Source organism: Giraffa tippelskirchi, chromosome 9 (genome assembly GCF_054371585.1).
Source record: "Giraffa tippelskirchi isolate mGirTip1 chromosome 9, T2T-mGirTip1v1.2.pri, whole genome shotgun sequence".
Taxonomy (NCBI): domain Eukaryota; kingdom Metazoa; phylum Chordata; class Mammalia; order Artiodactyla; family Giraffidae; genus Giraffa; species Giraffa tippelskirchi.
The window spans coordinates 73,772,346-73,791,400 of record NC_137283.1 but is presented as its reverse complement, the minus strand read 5'-3'; the positions used below and the strand labels follow the sequence as shown (position 1 = coordinate 73,791,400).

The 19,055-nt window shown below is 37.3% G+C and overlaps 1 protein-coding gene across 10 annotated transcripts in view; it reads left to right on the top strand.

Annotated features, from left to right (window-relative positions):
• FAM135A (family with sequence similarity 135 member A) overlaps window positions 1-19,055 on the top strand; it is a 157,879-nt gene that overhangs the window by 20,363 nt on the left and 118,461 nt on the right. For 6 of the 10 annotated variants that reach the window (XM_081529381.1, XM_081529374.1, XM_081529383.1 and 3 more), the window contains exons 2-3: window positions 4,169-4,258; window positions 5,782-5,897. Coding sequence is in view for 5 of the 10 variants with exons in the window: in XM_081529374.1 (XP_081385500.1) it covers window positions 5,821-5,897 (77 nt within the window). In the remaining 5 variants the exon portion in view is untranslated. Of the gene's footprint in view, window positions 1-4,168; window positions 4,259-5,781; window positions 5,902-19,055 lie in introns of all 10 variants that reach the window. The other 4 variants (XM_081529382.1, XM_081529377.1, XM_081529379.1 and 1 more) reach the window with 1 other exon arrangement.

Sequence of the window (19,055 nt, the reverse complement as noted above, 5' to 3'; positions counted from 1 at the left end):
GTGAATGGTATTGTTTCCTTAATTTCTCTTTCTGTTTTCTCATTATTGGAGTATAGGAATGCAAGGGATTTCTGTGTGTTAATTTTATATCCTGCAACTTTACTATATTCATTGATTAACTCTAGTAATTTTCTAGTAGAGTCTTGAGGGTTTTCTATGTAGAGGATCATGTCATCTGCAAACAGTGAGAGTTTTACTTCTTTTCCTATCTGTATTCCTTTTATTTCTTTTTCCGCTCTGATTGCTGTGGCCAAAACTTCCAAAACTATGTTGAATAGTAGTGGTGAAAGTGGGCATCCTTGCCTTGTTCCTGACTTTAGGGGAAATGCTTTCAATTTTTCACCATTGAGGATAATGTTTGCTGTGGGTTTGTCATATATAGCTTTTATTATGTTGAGATATGTTCCTTCTATTCCTGCTTTCTGGAGGGTTTTTATCATAAATGGATGCTGAATTTTGTCAAAGGCTTTTTCTGCATCTATTGAGATAACCATATGGTTTTTTTCTTTCAATTTGTTAATGTGGTGTATTACATTGATTGATTTGCGGATGTTAAAAAAACCTTGCATTCCTGGGATAAAGCCCACTTGGTCATGATGTATGATCTTTTTAATATGATGTTGGATTCTGTTTGCTAGAATTTTATTAAGGATTTTTGCATCTATGTTCATCAGTGATATTGGCCTGTAGTTTTCCTTTTTTGTGACATCTTTGTCTAGTTTTGGAATTAGGGTGATGGTGGCCTCATAGAATGAGTTTGGAAGTTTACCATCTTCTGCAATTTTCTGGAAGAGTTTGAGTAGGATAGGTGTTAGCTCTTCTCTAAATTTTTGGTAGAATTCCGCTGTGAAGCCATCTGGTCCTGGGCTTTTGTTTGCTGGAAGATTTCTGATTACAGTTTCGATTTCCGTGCTTGTGATGGGTCTGTTAAGATCTTCTATTTCTTCCTGGTTCAGTTTTGGAAAGTTATACTTTTCTAAGAATTTGTCCATTTCTTCCAAGTTGTCCACTTTATTGGCATATAGCTGTTGGTAGTAGTCTCTTATGATCCTTTGTATTTCTGTGGAGTCTGTTGTGATCTCTCCATTTTCATTTCTAATTTTGTTGATCTGATTCTTCTCCCTTTGTTTCTTGATGAGTCTGGCTAATGGCTTGTCAATTTTGTTTATCTTCTCGAAAAACCAGCTTTTAGTTTTGTTGATTTTTGCTATGGTCTCTTTTGTTTCTTTTGCATTTATTTCTGCCCTAATTTTTAAGATTTCTTTCCTTCTACTGACCCTGGGGTTTTTCATTTCTTCCTTCTCTAGTTGCTTTAGGTGTAGAGTTAGTTGATTTATTTGATTTTTTTCTTGTTTCTTGAGGTACGCCTGTATTGCTATGAACCTTCCCCTTAGTATTGCTTTTACAGTGTCCCATAGGTTTTGGGTTGTTGTGTTTTCATTTTCATTCGTTTCTATGCATAATTTGATTTCTTTTTTGATTTCTTCTGTGATTTGTTGGTTATTCAGAAGCGTGTTGTTTAGCCTCCATATGTTGGAACTTTTAATAGTTTTTTTCCTGTAATTGAGGTCTAATCTTACTGCATTGTGGTCAGAGAAGATGGCTGGGATGATTTCAATTTTTTTGAATTTACCAAGGCTAGATTTATGGCCCAGGATGTGATCTATCCTGGAGAAAGTTCCATGTGCACTTGAGAAAAAGGTAAAATTGATTGTTTTGGGGTGGAAAGTCCTGTAAATATCAATTAAATCTAATTTGTCTATTGTATCATTTAAAGTTTGTGTTTCCTTGTTAATTTTCTGTTTAGTTGATCTATCCATATGCGTGAGTGGAGTATTAAAGTCTCCCACTATTATTGTGTTATTGTTAATTTCCCCTTTCATACTTGTTTGTATTTGCCTTATATATTGTGCTCCTATGTTGGGTGCATATATATTTATGATTGTTACGTCTTCTTCTTGGATTGATCCTTTGATCTTTATGTAGTGTCCTTCTTTGTCCCTTTTCACATCCTTTATTTTAAAGTCTATTTTATCTGAAATGAGTATTGCGACTCCTGCTTTCTTTTGGTCTCCGTTTGCATGAAATATGTTTTTCCATCCCTTCACTTTCAGCCTGTGTGTGTCCCTAGTTTTGAGGTGGGTCTCTTGTAGACAGCATATATAGGGGTCTTGTTTTTGTATCCATTCAGCAAGCCTTTGTCTTTTGGTTGGGGCATTCAACCCATTTACATTTAAGGTAATTATTGATAAGTATGATCCCGTTGCCATTTACTTTGTTGTTTTGAGTTCATGTTGAAACATCCTTTCTGTGTTTCCTGTTTAGAGAAGATCCTTTAGCATTTGTTGGAGAGCTGGTTTGGTGGTGCTGAATTCCCTCAGCTCTTGCTTGTCTGTAAAGCTTTTGAATTCTCCTTCATATCTGAATGAGATCCTTGCTGGGTACAGTAATCTGGGTTGTAGATTATTCTCTTTCATTACTTTAAGTATGTCCTGCCATTCCCTTCTAGCCTGAAGGGTTTCTATTGAAAGATCAATTAAATTAGTTTATTTTCTATTTTTTAACTTTACAGTATTGTATTTGTTTTGCCATACATTGACACGAATCCACCATGGGTGTACATGTTTTCCCCTTCCAGAACCCCCCTTCCACCTCCCTCCCCATCCCATCCCTCCGGGTCATCCTGGTGCATCAGCCCCGAGTGCCCTGTATCATGCAGCGTACCTGGACTGGCGATTCGTTTCACATATGATAATTTACATGCTTCAGTGCCATTCTCCCATATCATCCTGCCCTCGCCCTCTCCCACAGAGTCCATAATACTGTTCTATTTATCTGTGTCTCCTTTGATGTCTCGCATACAGGGTTATCTTTATCGATTGACTAAATTCCATATATATGTGTTAGTATACTGTCTTGGTGTTTTTCTTTCTGGCTTACTTCACTCTGTATAATAGGCTCCAGTTTCATCCACCTCATTAGAACTGACTCGAATGTATTCTTTTTAATGGCTGAGTAATATTCCATTGTGTATATGTACCACAGCTTCCTTATCCATTCGTCTGCTGATGGACATCTAGGCTGCTTCCATGTCCTAGCTATTATAAACAGTGCTGCGATGAACATTGGGGTACACGTGTCTCTTTCAATTCTGGTTTCCTCAGTGTGTATGCCCAGCAGTGGGATTGCTGGGTCATATGGCAGTTCTATTTCCAGATTTTTGAGGAATCTCCACACTGTTCTCTATAGTGGCTGTACTAGTTTGCATTCCCACTAACAGTGTAAGAGGGTTCCCTTTTCTCCACACCCTCTCCAGCATTTATTGCTTGTAGTCTTTTGGATAGCAGCCATTCTGACAGGCTTGAAATGGTACCTCATTGTGGTTTTGATTGACATTTCTCTGATAATGAGTGATGTTGAGCATCTTTTCATGTGTTTGTTAGCCATCTGTATGTCTTCTTTGGAGAAGTGTCTGTTTAGTTCTTTGGCCCACTTTTTGATTGGGTGGTTTATTTTTCTGGAATTGAGCTGCAGGGGTTGCTTGTATATTTTAAAATGGTGAGTTCTACATCTTAAAAACTGATAAGCTTAGGACTTCCCTGGTGGTTCCAGTGGTTGGGAATCCCCTGGCCAGTGCAGGGGACACAGGCTCAGTTCCTGGTCCGGGAAGATTCCACATGCTGTGGGACAGCTAAGCCATAACGCCTAGAGCTGGTGCTCCACCACAAGAGAAGCCACCACAGTGAGAAGCCTGTGCACCGCAACGAGAGAGTAGCCACACCTCAAGAAAGCCTACACACAGCAGCTAAGACCCAGCACAGCCAAAAATGATAAATAAACAGAAAATTCTTAAAAAAAGTGAAAAGCTTATACTGTTTTGGGTATTCATGAGGATTGTTTTTGAACCACTGAACTAAGAAAATACTCCTCTATTTATTATTGTACTTTGAAGTATACACAAGTGAATCACAACAAAGAGAATAATTACTATTGATGTGTGAAACTGAATGAAAACAAATTTATAACTCTTATTCCTAAGCCTTCTGGAAGATATGGATCTTTTAGATAAATTGGAAGTACTAAGTAACTAATGAAGCATAGGTTTCCTTAAAATGGACGTTTGTATGCCTGCTATTTTGTTTGAGATGTTATTTTTTCTTTCTCATAGGGGGAGCACTATTTTTTTAGCAAGAATCACTAACTGGAAGTACAGCATTGGTTATTTAATGATACTAAAATGAAGTTTTGATCAGCAGAGGTAAGAATATGGCATTTCTTTTGCGTTTAATTCATAATCAAAATATTTGCTAGATTTCTATGAAGAACTGTTTTAAGAAATGCGAAGGGTCAATATTATCCCACTTGCAAATAACAAGTTAGCCTTCCCAAGCACCATGGATGTCGGCAGAAGACGCAAGACTCCTGGGTCAGAGAAAAGGATGGTTTATATGCAGGGCAGTAGCAGTGGCTGGAGTACGAGGCAGCCTGCAGAAGAGTAGTTTGTGTTACACGAGAGGACGCCTGAGCTGAGGGACCCGAGAGGACGCCTGAGCTGAGGGACCCGAATCTTTTGTGAGGGACACAGTGAGCCTGCTGATTTATTCCTCAGAGGAGACCTTATCTCTACCACACGGGACATTAAAAAGATCTGCCCTTAACTCCAGTATGAGACACTGTCCCTGACTCCTGACGCTTTGCTAGACATGTGTCCTTGAAAAATAGTCTGAAATAAAGGCAGTCAGTGTCTCTGCTTGCAAGACATGCAGAAACATAGGACTTTGAGAATTGTCTTTCAACACTTTCTTACTACATCAAATGGCTTTTTAAAGTATGTATTATTGATAAAGATGATTGCAACGATGCTTTTTGAAATGGTGTGACGATGGAAATCATTGAACTATTAATACCTGACAATAGGAGACTGTTTAAATTAGAACATCACAGTATAATGGTTATTAACATAGATATTCATAAAAATAAATGAAGTAAGCAGATTAAATTAAATGTACATGTAATTTGATCCACTTTTGTAGAAATTGTACAAATATACACACATATGAAGACTATATACCAAGTATGTGTTTCAGTGGATAGAATTATAAATGTTTTCTTTTTCGCTTGTCTCTTTCTTTTTGACCTCTTGAAAATGAATACTTGAGACTTTTGTGATGAGGGGAAAAATTGTTTTTAATTAAAAAATGAGCAATCATTTAAGAACTTCATCTGACAGAGAAAAAGCTTCATAAATTTAAATGGGAATTAAAGAATGTCAGTTCTTTTTTTGACTCTGAATTGCCTTTATATGAAGTGCAGTGTAGAACTAGAAGAGAATAATTAGGTAACTTAATTTTTCTCTTAAAAAGTTACCTTTTACCTATGATAAAGTCAAGAGTTGCTTTTAGCAATTTGCTGTATTATTTATTATGGCATAGTTCTCACAAAGGGAAACAAATCTTAGAAAAGCATTCAAACAGGGTGAATCTTCTAGGGTAGTGCTGTTAGTATTTCCTTAGTATGGATAGTGAGTATAGGATCTGGCGCTGTACAGCCGGATCTTCTAGGGTAGTGATGTTTAGTATTTCCTTAGTAAGTATGTATAGTGAGTATAGACTCTGGTGCTGTTCAGTCAGATCAAGCTAAGTTAGGAACACTAAACGAATTGGTTTCATTTTTATTTCCTGCCTGTGTATCATGCTCTAAAATATTTTTAATATTAGTGATTTTGTAAGTTGGCATTTGTATTGTGCTTCTCATGATTTTTTTCCTCCTACTTTAACCAAGGTGCTGTTACCAGATTTGTCTTCTGAGTATAAACTAAAAATGACTGAAGTTCAAGCAATGGTAGAATTCTCCGTGGAGCTAAACAAGTTCTACAACGTGGATTTATTTCAGAGAGGGTTTGTATTTTAATGTGAAATTATGTGTTTTGCATAAGATAAATTATACAGTTTTCATTTAAATTTAAGTACATACTTTTGTTGGAGCACATATAAAGAAAACAATGAGCTATGTTCAAGGATTTTCTTTGTGAAATTTTATTTCTAAATAAATGAGTACTATTCCTATGGATTTAATGAAGATTCTGGATATATTTAACTTATGTTTATGAATTTGTACTGAGCATTGAGAGGACTTCAATGAAAATTGATAAGAAAGATTTCATTTCTGCTTTTTTAAAAGCTGACAGTGTGTGGGCTTTCAAAAAAGCAGAATATACACACAAAATATACATACACAAAATAGCTTAGTAGGAATGCAAACTGATGACTCTTCAAAAAGTATATATAGAAAGTGCTCTAGGAATCAGAACCAAAGACATCTTTCTGGGCTAGCACGTCAGGAAAGGCACATTACTGGGGGGATAGGATCAAAGCATGGATAAGATTGATAGGGATAGGATAAGGTGAAAGACCCTCTCTGTAGGAGAAAACATTGTGAGTCAAGTCTTGGAAATAGGAATGAACATGTTATTTTAAAGAGTCGTAGGAGGTTGGATATTTTCTGGTAGAATTGCAGAAGAAAACACAGCAGAGGAGAGGCTATGTTTGTGAAGGGCTCTTGATGTCTGGAGGAGAGTTCATACTAGGGATTGGGGTAGCCATTGATGGTTTCCAAGAACGGATGACATGGTCACCATTACTACAATTAGTACTTACTGGCATATGGAGAGCATGATGATACTGAATGGATGGTCCGGCAGAAGAAATAGAGGCCCAGGGGCACGGTGGATACTGTGGCCCAGGCTCACAGTATCTCGGGATATAAACCTGAGTCTCTATGCTGGGGATGGTAGTGGTGGGGCCATGTATGGGGAGATGTTGAAAGAAATAATCCTATTCTTGATTGTTTATCTCAGCTTTGCCATCTCGTTGAAAAAACAAAGACAGCTGAGCTCTGCTCCACATGGTCTCTCACCCATCAGCAGGACAGCCTGGGCTTGTCCCCCTGGCAGAGGGGGGCATCCAGGAAAGCGAGCAGAAGTGCAGGTTCCCCACATTGACACGGTTGTCACCACACTGTGTTCTGCTGGCTAAGCAAGCTACAGAGCCTGCCCAGGTCTGGGCTGGCGGCTCTTTAGCCAGTGAAACTTCTGTAAAACTTGATGGGAATTCTGCGTGTCTGGTATGGTTGATTCTATGCTCTGAAACCCACACCCACGGTTGTTTAGTGAGACATGACTGCTCTCTAGATGAATCACTACTGTGTGGAGATCAGAATTCTGTGGGATCCTGCCCTTGAACTTCCTAAAAGCCCTTTTGGCAAGCTGAAAAGGTCTACTTAGACACTGCCCTTTGCTCTTTTGGAGATCTTAAGAAAGGGATTTACAGCCACACCCTTGATTAGATCTTTGTATGAAGTTTTATTTTCCAAACCAGGAAGTCTTGTTCCTCTCTGTTTTCTTTAGATTCTGCTTATAAAATGACCAGGTGTTTGTTTAACTCATCTCTTTCTTGCAGAACCTTACTGTACTTGGCTTGGAGCAACCAGGTGACATTTTTAGCATTCTGCCAGAAAATTAGCTTTCTCAAGCCAAAAAGTTTCTTTTAGATACAGTCTAACTTCTTTTAAGTTATTATTCGAAAGCATAGTCACCAAAAGTTTTATCACTACAAAACATGGGTCAGTGTTTTTTAAGTCTCATATAGTTTCTTCATTATTTTTCTTGCCTTTGTAACAAATACTTTGGTCCCAAAGTCACTGACATGCATTTTGTTTTTATTAGTACCAATTTCCGTATTGGGTATTTATTGCCACAGTAATGCAGCTAACAAAAAACCCAAAGCCTCAGTGGCATCACAACAGTAAACACTTATTTGTGCTCACAGATCTGTGGACCAGCTGGATGGTTGCACTAATCTGGGTTGGCTGGGCTCGCTCGCAGTCAGCTGGCAGGGAGCTGCGTGGTGTAGAACGGACTCACCTGGGTGCACTCAGCTCTGCTCTGTCACCTCTCACCCTGCAGTGTTATTCTCCCCAAGGAGGCAGGAGTCCATGGAGACAGAGAAACCTTACAGAAAGACCCAGGCTTGGCACTAGGTCACTGTCCTCTCCGCCCAGTGTGCTGCCTGAAACAAGGGCTCAGGGCGGCCCAGATTCAAGGGGTGGGGCCTGCACACACCATTAATGGGGGTCTGACTGTGACAGGCGGGATACAAGGATGGGGGAAAACCAACTGAGGACCTTTAAAAGTCAGTCTCCCACACACTTCAGTGTTTTTTGGGGTTTGTTATTAATTTCTTTGAGACATTTTGAGGTTATTAAGTGAAAGTGAAAGTTGCTCAGTTGTGTCTTGACTCTTTGCGACCCCATGGACTACACAGTCCTTGGAATTCTCCAGGCCAGAATACTGGAGTGCATAGCCTTTCCCTTCTCCAGGGGATCTTCCCAACCCAGGGATCGAACCCAGGTCTCCTGCATTGCAGGCAGATTCTTTACCAGCTGAGCCACCAGGGAAACCCAAGAATACTGGAGTGGGTAGCCTATCCCTTCTCCTGCATCACAGGCAGATTCTTTACCAACTGAGCTATGAGGTTATTAAGAGTAGGATTTAATGACTGATTCCACTTGGAGGATATTGCAGAAACAGAAAAAACATTAAAAAATATGTATGTGCAGGTGTGAATTCATATGATGTCTAGGATTATGCCAAAGCCTTTGACTGTGTGGATCACAGTAAACTGTGGAGAATTCTTCAAGAGATGGGAATACCAGACCACCTGACCTGCCTCTTGAGAAACCTGTACGCAGGTCAGGAAGCAGCAGTTAGAATTGGACATGGAACAACAGACTGGTTCCAAATAGGAAAAGGAGTACGTCAAGGCTGTATATTGTCACCCTGCTTATTTAACTTATATGCAGAGTACATCATGAGAAACACTGGGCTGGAAGAAGCACAAGCTGGAATCAAGATTGCCAGGAGAAATATCAATAACCTCAGATATGCAGATGACACCATCCTTATGGCAGAAAGTGAAGAGGAACTAAAAAGCCTCTTGATGAAAATGAAAGAGGAGAGTGAAAGGGTTGGCTTAAAGCTCAACATTCAGAAAACTAAGATCATGGCATCTGGTCCCATCACTTCATGACAAATAGATGGGGAAACAGTGGAAACAGTGTCAGACTTTATTTTTTTGGGCTCCAAAATCACTGCAGATGGTGATTGCTGCCGTGGAATTAAAAGACACTTACTCCTTGGAAGTAAAGTTATGACCAACCTAGACAGCATATTAAAAAGCAGAGACATTACTTTGCCAACAAACATCTGTCTAGTCAAGGCTGTCATTTTTCCAGTGGTCATGTATGGATGTGAGAATTGGACTGTGAAGAAAGTTGTGTGCTGAAGAATTGATGCTTTTGAACTGTGGTGTTGGAGAAGACTCTTGAGAGTCCCTTGGACTGCAAGGAGATCCAGTCAATCCATCCTAAAGGAGATCAGTCCTGGGTGTTCATTGGAAGGACTGATGCTGAAGCTGAAACTCCAATACTTTGGCCACCTCATGTGAAGAGTTGACTCATTGGAAAAGACTCTGATGCTGGGAAGGATTGGGGGCAGGAGGAGAAGGGGACAACAGAGGATGAGATGGCTGGATGGCATCACTGACTCGATGGACATGAGTTTGGGTGGACTCTGGGAGTTGGTGATGGACAGGGAGGCCTGGCATGCTGCGATTCATGGGGTTGCAAAGAGTCAGACACAACTGAGCGACTGAACTGAACTAGGATTACTTTGAAATAGCTCAGCAATGAAAAAAACTACATGTGAATCAGATGTGGCAAAATCTTTTTCATTGATGGAAAGTGGGCAGTGGAGATTAAGTTCACGGCTCTACTTTTTACAAATTTGGAATTTTTAATAAAAAATTTAAATGATAATGCTGAAGTTTTGCATCACATTGACTTGGACAGTACTAGTGATATTGATGTACATAATGAAGTTACACGGGATCGTAATATGGAATTTAAGATTGGTTCGTTTTGTTAGGTTGAGTGTGAGATAAGATCCAAGTAGAGACAGTTAATAACTAATTGAAGATTTGGAAATGGAAATACGGTCTGAGTGAACTGGTCTTCCATTTTACTGTCAGCCATCATAAACATGAAGTGAAGAAGTGAAGTCGCTCAGTCGTGTCCAACTCTTTGCGACCCCATGGACTGTAGCCTACAAGGCTCCTCTGTCCATGGGATTTTCCAGGCAAGAGTACTGGAGTGGGTTGCCATTTCCTTCTCCAGGGGATCTTCCCGACCCAGGGATCGAACCCAGGTCTCTCGCATTGCTTTACCGTCTGAGCTATGATAATCATAAGCATAGCATGTATGATTGCTGCTTTCATTTCTTTTCTGTTATTCTGCAATCTAGTTTCCACATCCATTGAGGACTTTTGAAGAATGTTGTTACTGATCTTTGAGAAATCTAGTGATTAGAGGCTTATTGTTTTTAGATATATTACTTGTTTATTTGTAAGAATATTTTCAAGGATATAATTTAGTCTTTTTTATATTATGATTTAATTAGTTCCTACCTTTTAAATCTTTTCTTTATGCTTCTTATTGAGCCTTTACTGTCTTTGCCATATAAGTCAGTTAACTTAGAGCTTGTGTTTGCTATTATGTTAAGTAACTGTCAGCTTTGATATATAAATAGATACATTTATCTAAATTTATATTTAAATGCTAGGAAATAGAATATGTCTTTTCCAATTTATTTTCTATATGTGAAGTGACTGTTTAGGAGACTGAGATGAGAAACGTAAAAATTCAAGTAATGAAATGGAGGCAGACCTCAGAAATACTGCAGGTTCAGCTTCTGAACACCACAGGAAAGTGGGTATCACAGTGAAGTCACGTGAAGTTTGTGGTTGCTCAGTGCATATAAACGTGATGTTTATACTAAACTGTAGTCTGTTAAGTAGCATTATGTCTAAAAATACAATGTACATACTGTAAGTAAAAAGTACTTTAATGCTAGAAAATGCTAACCATCATCTGAGCTTTCAGCGAAGCATATTCTTTTTGCAGTAGTCACAGCAAAGATTACCTGTCACAGATCACCATAGCAAATATAATAGTGATGAACGTGAACTATTGTGAAAATTACCACAATTTCTGTGGCACAGAGGCAAAAAGTGAGCAAAAGCTGTTGGGAAAATGACACCAACAGGCTCAGCACAGAGTTGCCACAAAACTTCCATTTGTGAAAAACACATGATCCACAACATGCAGTAAACTGAAGTGTGATAAAATAAGATCTGCCTGCAGTCCTGTGGAGTATTTTACTTCAATGTTTTAAAAATAACATCAATAACTGAATAGCGCTGGAGTCATAGCCCAGCAGGAACTGAATGGAAGTGGAGTCTGAAGAAGCACTACTTGTGCAGGTGTGGTGGCAATACTTGTCCTGCACATCCCTAGGGCTGAGTGTTTAATTTGCCACTATTGTTACACGATAAGGAGCCAGTTAAGCAGGGCCTAAACTCCAGGCAGGCGCAGAGAGAGCATGTGACGTCTGAGTAGGTCCGTTTTTACCGTAATTGCATCAATGTTTCCTTAATGGTAAACAGATAATCAAGATACTAACAATATAAAGAAAAACTAGCTTTATTTTCATTTTAATCTGTTCTTTGTTTTTTAAAATGTGGTAGATTGTAAACTCTTGAAAACAAAATTGAGACTCTAAAGCATTGATTATAAATTTGATGTTATTTAATGGTATGTGGATGTATGTCTTATAAATGAGTGATATGAGAGCTCAGTATAATTAACTTGTTTTTAGTTTATTTACTAGCAATACATGATTTCAAGATGGTAGTCTTCCCAAATGACTCTTTCAAAATTCATTTCTCAAGAGGGCTTACAGGGGGAGGAAATTTTGCCTTTTAAATATACGTGGAAGATTGTTGTTTGGACATCTGCTCTCAACAGCATAAAGGAAATGAAAGGGGAATTAAATTGAAGATAAAACAACTAAAGTTAGGTATTAAACTGGAGGGGAAATTTCCTCTCTTTGGAGACCATTGCAAAGTTATTAGAACATTTTTTTTTTTTGGAATTCGTTAAGATATTGCTATCTATTGTACTCATTTGCATAGTTTGTTACTAATTCAAGAAAAGGTGAAATACTTTTGCCAGAATGTAAATTAATGCACTGCTTTCTTCAATGAGAAAGTCTTGCTTAAAAAAAAATAAAAGGACTAACTAAAATTGTGTGCTCTGAGATAGGGTCGATTTACTTTATTTAACTGAAGATTGATAACATGTCACAAAGATGCACCTGTGTACATACCACAGTTTAAGGAACACAGCTTTAGAATTAGTGAATGGCTTCTAGAATGGAATTGCGTTTACTTCATTTCAGAAGGAGGCAAATGGACTAGCCTTGCATGCATGCATGATGCTACGTTGCTATAGTTGTGTCCAACTCTTTGCTACCCCATGGACTGTAGCCCCCGAGGCTCTCCGCCATTGGATTCTCCAGGCAAGAATACTGGAGTGGGGTGCCATACCCTCCTCCACGGGATCTTCCCAACCCAGGGATCAAACCTACATCTCTTATGTCTCATGCATTGGCAGGCAGATTCTTTACCACTAGCACCACCTGGGAAGCCGGGACTAGCATTAGGTATTTTCAAATATTTAGAAAGTGTGAGAACTTTGACAAAGTGTTACCTGTTTTAACAGTCTTTTGTAAAGCAAGTGAGATGTTATCAATTTGTTTGCAAGTGTGTTTGGGATAGTCCATAATCAGCATAAAACAAGTAAGGGAAACTGGGCTGTGAAAGTTGAAACAATGTTGATAGTAATACTGTTGTTTTTTATTTTCTTTAGTATATAGGTTCTCATAAACCAGTTTAATTACATACCTGTAGCTACAACTGCTTTTCTCATTCAGTCCTACACCATTTCCTTGTCATAAGCTATATTACTGCAAGGTGAGTAATATATTATGATTTGGAAATAAAGAAGAGCAAGGATACGGACTTAGAAATTGTTTTCCTAAATTGTAGTAACATCGCAAGACAGTGGAACTGAAATCCTCTTAGGAAAGGTTTGTGGAACCCTAGAAACTAGATTCCATACAAGTCTTTAAATACTCTGAACTAAATAAATCTTAAATCCTTTCCATTTATGATTCTGAGGTTGTTAAACTCATGAGAAGTTTATAGTTTGACTTTGAAATGACTGTCAGCCAAAGGAGAAAATTGCATGCTGATTTTTTTTGATTATTGACATTGATTACAACCTTGGAAAAGATAATCCCTTGCCTATAATGTCATGTATATGTTGTGTAAAGTTCAAAAATTGAGGACTTCTGATTAAGTGGTGCTGATTGGGACTCACAAGAAACCACCTCAAGTTTGCTTCAAGGCCTTCAAAAGTGTCTAAAATTGTCGTTTTTCAGTAAGGTATAAGAACTGAGAATGTTCTATAAGAAGTTAATCAGTTTTTCATATTAATGAATCAGCTACTCTGTAGTCAGAAAGTTAGTTTTCTCAAAAGCAGTTTACATCCGTTATTAGGCTATTTCTAAATCTTCAGATTTCTCTCATTGTTGTGTCCCATCTCATTTTTAAAAAGTGATGCCATGATATAGGTCTGCCATTTGTGGCCTGTGTGAAACAGGATATCTGCATTCTTTGAAGAATTAATTAATTAATTAATTAATTATGGCACCCCACTCCAGTATTCTTGCCTGGAGAACCAATGGCAGAGAGCCTGGGGGGCTACAGTCCATGGGGTAGCAAAGAGTCGGACACAACTATAGCAACTTAGCATCATGCATGCATGCAAGGCTAGTCCATTTGCCTCCTCTGAAATGAATTAAAATTAATTGATTAATTAAACTCAACTCCATTCTAGAGTCAGACACGACTGAGCGACTTCACTTTCACTTTTCCCTTTCATGCACTGGAGAAGGAAATGGCAGCCCACTCCAGTATTCTTGCCTGGAGAATCCTAGGGACGGCGGAGCCTGGTGGGCTGCTGTCTATGGGATCGCACAGAGTCGGACATGACTGAAGCGACTTAGCAGCAGCAGCAGCAGCCATTCTAGAAGCCATTCACTAATTCTAAATCTGTGTTCCTTAATGATGGAGTTGCTAGTGATTGGGATCCCCAAAATTAGCCAATACTGGCCTTGATCGACCTGTGTTTGAAGTATAAATAAACAGAAAAATCAAATTATGAACTGTGAAAAAAATGTATGGAAAACAGAAAAATAGGATAATGTTAATTTTGTCAATTAACTAGAAGGAAATCTTTCCATTAAAGGAGTTTTTATTATGAGAAGTGTCTACACGAAAATCAAAGCATAAATGACTTTAATGCAATGCAAACAAACATCTGTGAGAGGAGAAACATGAAACTTATGAGTTTGTGTACTCACAAATTCAAATTTAATGTGTTTCCTTATTAATGCAAATAATTAAATTATGAAACAGTTTGCACAAAGATGAATTTATTTATGGGTCAAATATTACTTAACCCAGGGACTATCTGTATGGATTTTATGAAAGTTCCACCTGTAAACAACAGATATTCTCAAACAGGTAACCAACAAATTCAGCTCAGTAATAAATAAGAATAGATCTTTCCTGATCTTAATAAAAGCTTTTTGAGACAGCAAGTGAGCCCTTTATTTTCTTGACAAAATTAAAGGATAGATTTTAAATATTAACATATTGGGGTAAAAAGTTTACATTTCAAAAATTAAAGAGTTCTCTAGGTATCCAGTTTCAAAAGATTTTACCTAAAAAGAAATATGAATCTACTCAAACTTTTTTCTTAAAATTACTCATGATCCTACAATAATACAATATTCCCTTCAGGAAAAATATAGTGACCATAGTATTCTGTCTTTAGTAACAGTAGGAAGATATTCTAAGAAAATACAGTGTCTTAGAAAATATACTCTTTATTTACTCTTTTTTAATATATTACTTGTGATATGTTCTGAACAACAGGAGAGGGAGTAAAAATTTAGAGCTCTAAATTAAGGAAATTGTAATAGGGAATTGGCTTTGAAACATATTAAAATGATAAAATAAGTCAAAATAATACATTTGTTAAATTAAATCTTAGGGTTCTTTAAATTTTGCCGATTTTGAACAGATTAGTGAATTGGTTCTCCAGACTTACTAACAAAATATGGAAAAGGAGAATGATGGTAGGAGGAGTAATTGTTAAATTCGGCATCTTATCTAAATGTAAAGCAAAATTTTTTAAAATGTCTTTCTGTAAAACCTTATACCTGTATACTAATGTTTCTGAAAAATTTAATTGCTTTCTAATGAAATTAAAGGTTAAATGTGGTTATTGGAAAAAAAAAGTAAGCAGGCTAACCAGCATTAACATAGCAAATAAAAGAACGGAAAACATCAGCAACGTCAAAAACTATAGAATAAGATAACAAATACAAACATTTAAAATTATTGTGACCATAAAACTCAAAATAGTTTTAAGTTTTCCTGTTTAAAGGCAGACTTTTGGATTTTAAATATCCCATGTTTTGAGAACAGATACCTACAGATTAAAAATTCTTACTTGATGAATTGAAGCTTTTATCATAATGAAGGGAAATGACTGGCGAAGGAAATGGCAACCCACTCCAGGATTCTTGCTCAGAGAATTCCGTGGACAGAGGAACCTGGTGGGAGTCCATGGGATTGCAAAGAGTCAGACCTGACTGAAACGACTTAGCACATCATTATGAAAATACTTTTATATCCTAATAATACTTTTTGCTTTTGACTTTGTTCTAATATTAATATTGTAACATCAGTTTTCTTTTGGTTAGCATTTGCAAAGTGTACCTTTTACCATTCTTTTATTTTCAAACTTTCTCTATCCTTGTATTTTAGCTTTGTTGTTGTAAACAACATACAATGGTATTACCTTTTTCGTTCTTGAGAGCATTCTTTGTCTTTTAACTGGAACATTTAGTCCATTTATAGTTAATGTGATTGTTGATATGTTTGTCTTTCTATCCATTATTTTATATTTTGTGCTTTCTACATTCCCTCTTATATTTTTTTTCCCCACATCTCTCTCTCTTTTTTCATGTTCTGATTTCTGCAGAGATCTTCAGGTTTATTCTTTGAGAGACATTTTCCTTATGTCTGGCCCTTGGAAAATACCAATCTACGACCATCTTTTGTTTCTTGAAAATTTTGAAAAATATCAAAGTACAGTAAATACATATAAACCAACCATCTAGCCAACAATTATCAAAGTTTTTCCTCTTTATTTCACCTCCTTATTTCTTTTTTCAGTATCTCTAATGCAGGAAGGCTTTTGTTTTTGAAAATCTGCAGTCATTATCACACTTAAAGAAATTTTAAAACTAATTTCTTGGTATCAAATAAAACAGGGTTCTCATTTCTTCAGTCATCTTCTTATAAATGTGTTTTTATAATTTATGTTTGATTCAGTATCCCACCAAAATTTATAGGTTGCATTTGTATGTTAATGTCTCAATTTTTTTTTTTAATTTATAATTGCTCAGTTTAGGCTTGATTAAATTCCGATAGTTTTTGAGAAAAATTGTTCACAGGTGATGCTGGATGTTTCCTGTTATATTACACCTGGGGGCATAAAATGTCTCTTTTCATAAGTTTGACTAAGGTATTGTCAACCTAATACATCCATTATGAAGTTCCACATCACTTAATTGGTGGTACCTATTGATAACTTTTGCCCAGAGTCATTGTTTTGTATTACTAAGGCTTACAAAATGATGATATTCTATTATTTCTTCTGCACTTATTGGCTGTAATTCTGTGAAGAATTTTGCCTCATTAACTATTTGGTTATTTTGAAATACAATTCATCCTGTAGAAAGAAAGTCATGGCGGATGTTTTATTCCTTATTTACTAGTTTTCAGAATATTGTGTTGTTGCCCTAGCATCTTTCAAATATTGTAAGTTTTTATTTAGTACGGGCATACGTTGGAGATATTTATATTGTGAGTTCAGTTCCAGATCATCACAATAAAGTGAATTTCACAATATACACATTCCCAGAAATTTTTTTATTTCCTGGAGCATGTAAAAGTTGTTTATACTGTTGTCTAAAAAATTAAATGTGCAATAGGATTGTGTCTAGAAAAACAATGCAAATAATTTAAAAATATTTTATTGCTAAAAAATGCTAACCATCATGTGAGCCTTCAGTGAGTTGTAATCTTTTGGCTGGTAGTCTTGCCTTAGTGTTGATGGCTGCTGACTGATCAGGATGATGAAAACTCAAGGTTGGCATAGTAATGTGATGAAATAGGACAGTGAAGTGTGCCCCATTGGTTGACTCTTCCTTTCACCAACCTTTTCTCTGTAGCATTTAGCAATGTTTGATACCATTTTATCTGCAATAGAACTTCTTTCAGAATTGGAGTTAATCCTTTCAAACCCTATCTCTTCTTCATCAACTAAGCTGAATATTCATATCCTTTGTTGTCCTTTCAAGTCTTCACAGCATCTTCAGTAGATTCCATCTCAAGAAACCACTGCTTCTGCTCATCCATAAGAAGCAACTCCTCTTCTATTAAAGTTTTATCATGAAATTGCAGTAATTTAGGCACATCTCAGGCTCTACCTCAAATTCTGGTTCTCTTACTGTCTTAACCACATCTGCATCTTAGTCTCTCCACTGAAGTTTTGAACCCCTCAAAGTCATCCATTTAAGTTGGAATCAGCTTCTTCCAAACTCCTTGTTTTATTTATTTTAAACATTATTTATTTATTTGGCCTCACCAGGTCTTAGTTGCTACACTCAGGATCTTTAGTTGCAGCATGTGGGATCTGATTCCCTGACCAGGTATCGAACTCTGGGCTCCCTGCACTGGGAGCGAGGAGTCTTAGCCACTGGATCACCAGGGAAGGCCCAAACTCCTATTTTAATGTTGATGTTTTGACCTCTTCCCGTAAATCATGAATACTCTTAATGGCATCTAGAATGATGAATTCTTTCTGGAAGGTTTTCAATTCACTTTGCACAGATCCACCAGAGGAATTACTGTCTCTGGAAGCTATATCCTTATAGAATGTATTTTTAAATTGTAAGACTTGAAAATTACTCCTTGATCCATAGGCTGCAGAATAGATGTTGTGTTATCAGTAATGAAAACAACTTTAATCTTGTTGTCCATCTCCATCAGAGCTCTTAGTGAACCAGGTATATTTTCAGTGAGCAGTAACATTTTGAAAGGAATCTTTTTTTCTGGGCAGTAGGTTTCAACAGTGGGCTTAAAGTATTCAGTAAACCATGTTGTAAGCAGATGTTATGTCATCCAGTCTTTGTTGTTTCATATATAGAGCACCAGCAGAGATTAGCTGTAGAATTTTCAGAATGGTGAATGAGCACTGACTTCAAGTTTAGTCACCAGCTGCATTAGCTCCTAACAAGAGAATCAGCCAGTTCTTTGACGCTTTGAAGCCAGGCATTGACTTCTCCTCTCCAGCTATGAAACTTCCAGATAGCATCTTTTTCAATAGAAGACTGTTTTGTCTGCATTGAAAATCTGTTGTTTAGAGTAGTCACCCTCATGAATTATCTTAGCTAGATCTCCTGGGTGACTTGCAGCTTCACCTTGCACTTCTATGTCATGGAGATGGCCTCTTTGCTCAAATGTCGTGAACCAGCCTCTGCTGGCTTCAGACTTCACGTCAACAGCTTCCTTGTTTCACTCAGCCTTTGTAGAAATGAAGGTATTTAGGGCCTTGCTCTGGTTTTAGACTTAGGCGTAAGGGTATGGTATAGCTGGTTTCATCTTCTCTTCAGACCACTAAAATGTTCTTCATATCGGCAGTAAGGTTGTTTGCTTTCTTTTCATTCAAGTGTTCACTGTAGTAGCACTTGTAATTTCTTTCAGGGCTTTTCCTTTGAATCTACAGCTTGGCTATCTGTTTGGCACAAGAGGCTGAGTTTTCTGCCTTGAATGTGCCTTCCTCACTAAGCTTAATTAATTCTAGCTTTTGATTTAAAGTGAGAAACAACCAACTCTTCCTTTCACTTAGAGGCCATTGTAGGATTGTTAATTGACCTAATTTCAATATTGTGTGTCTTA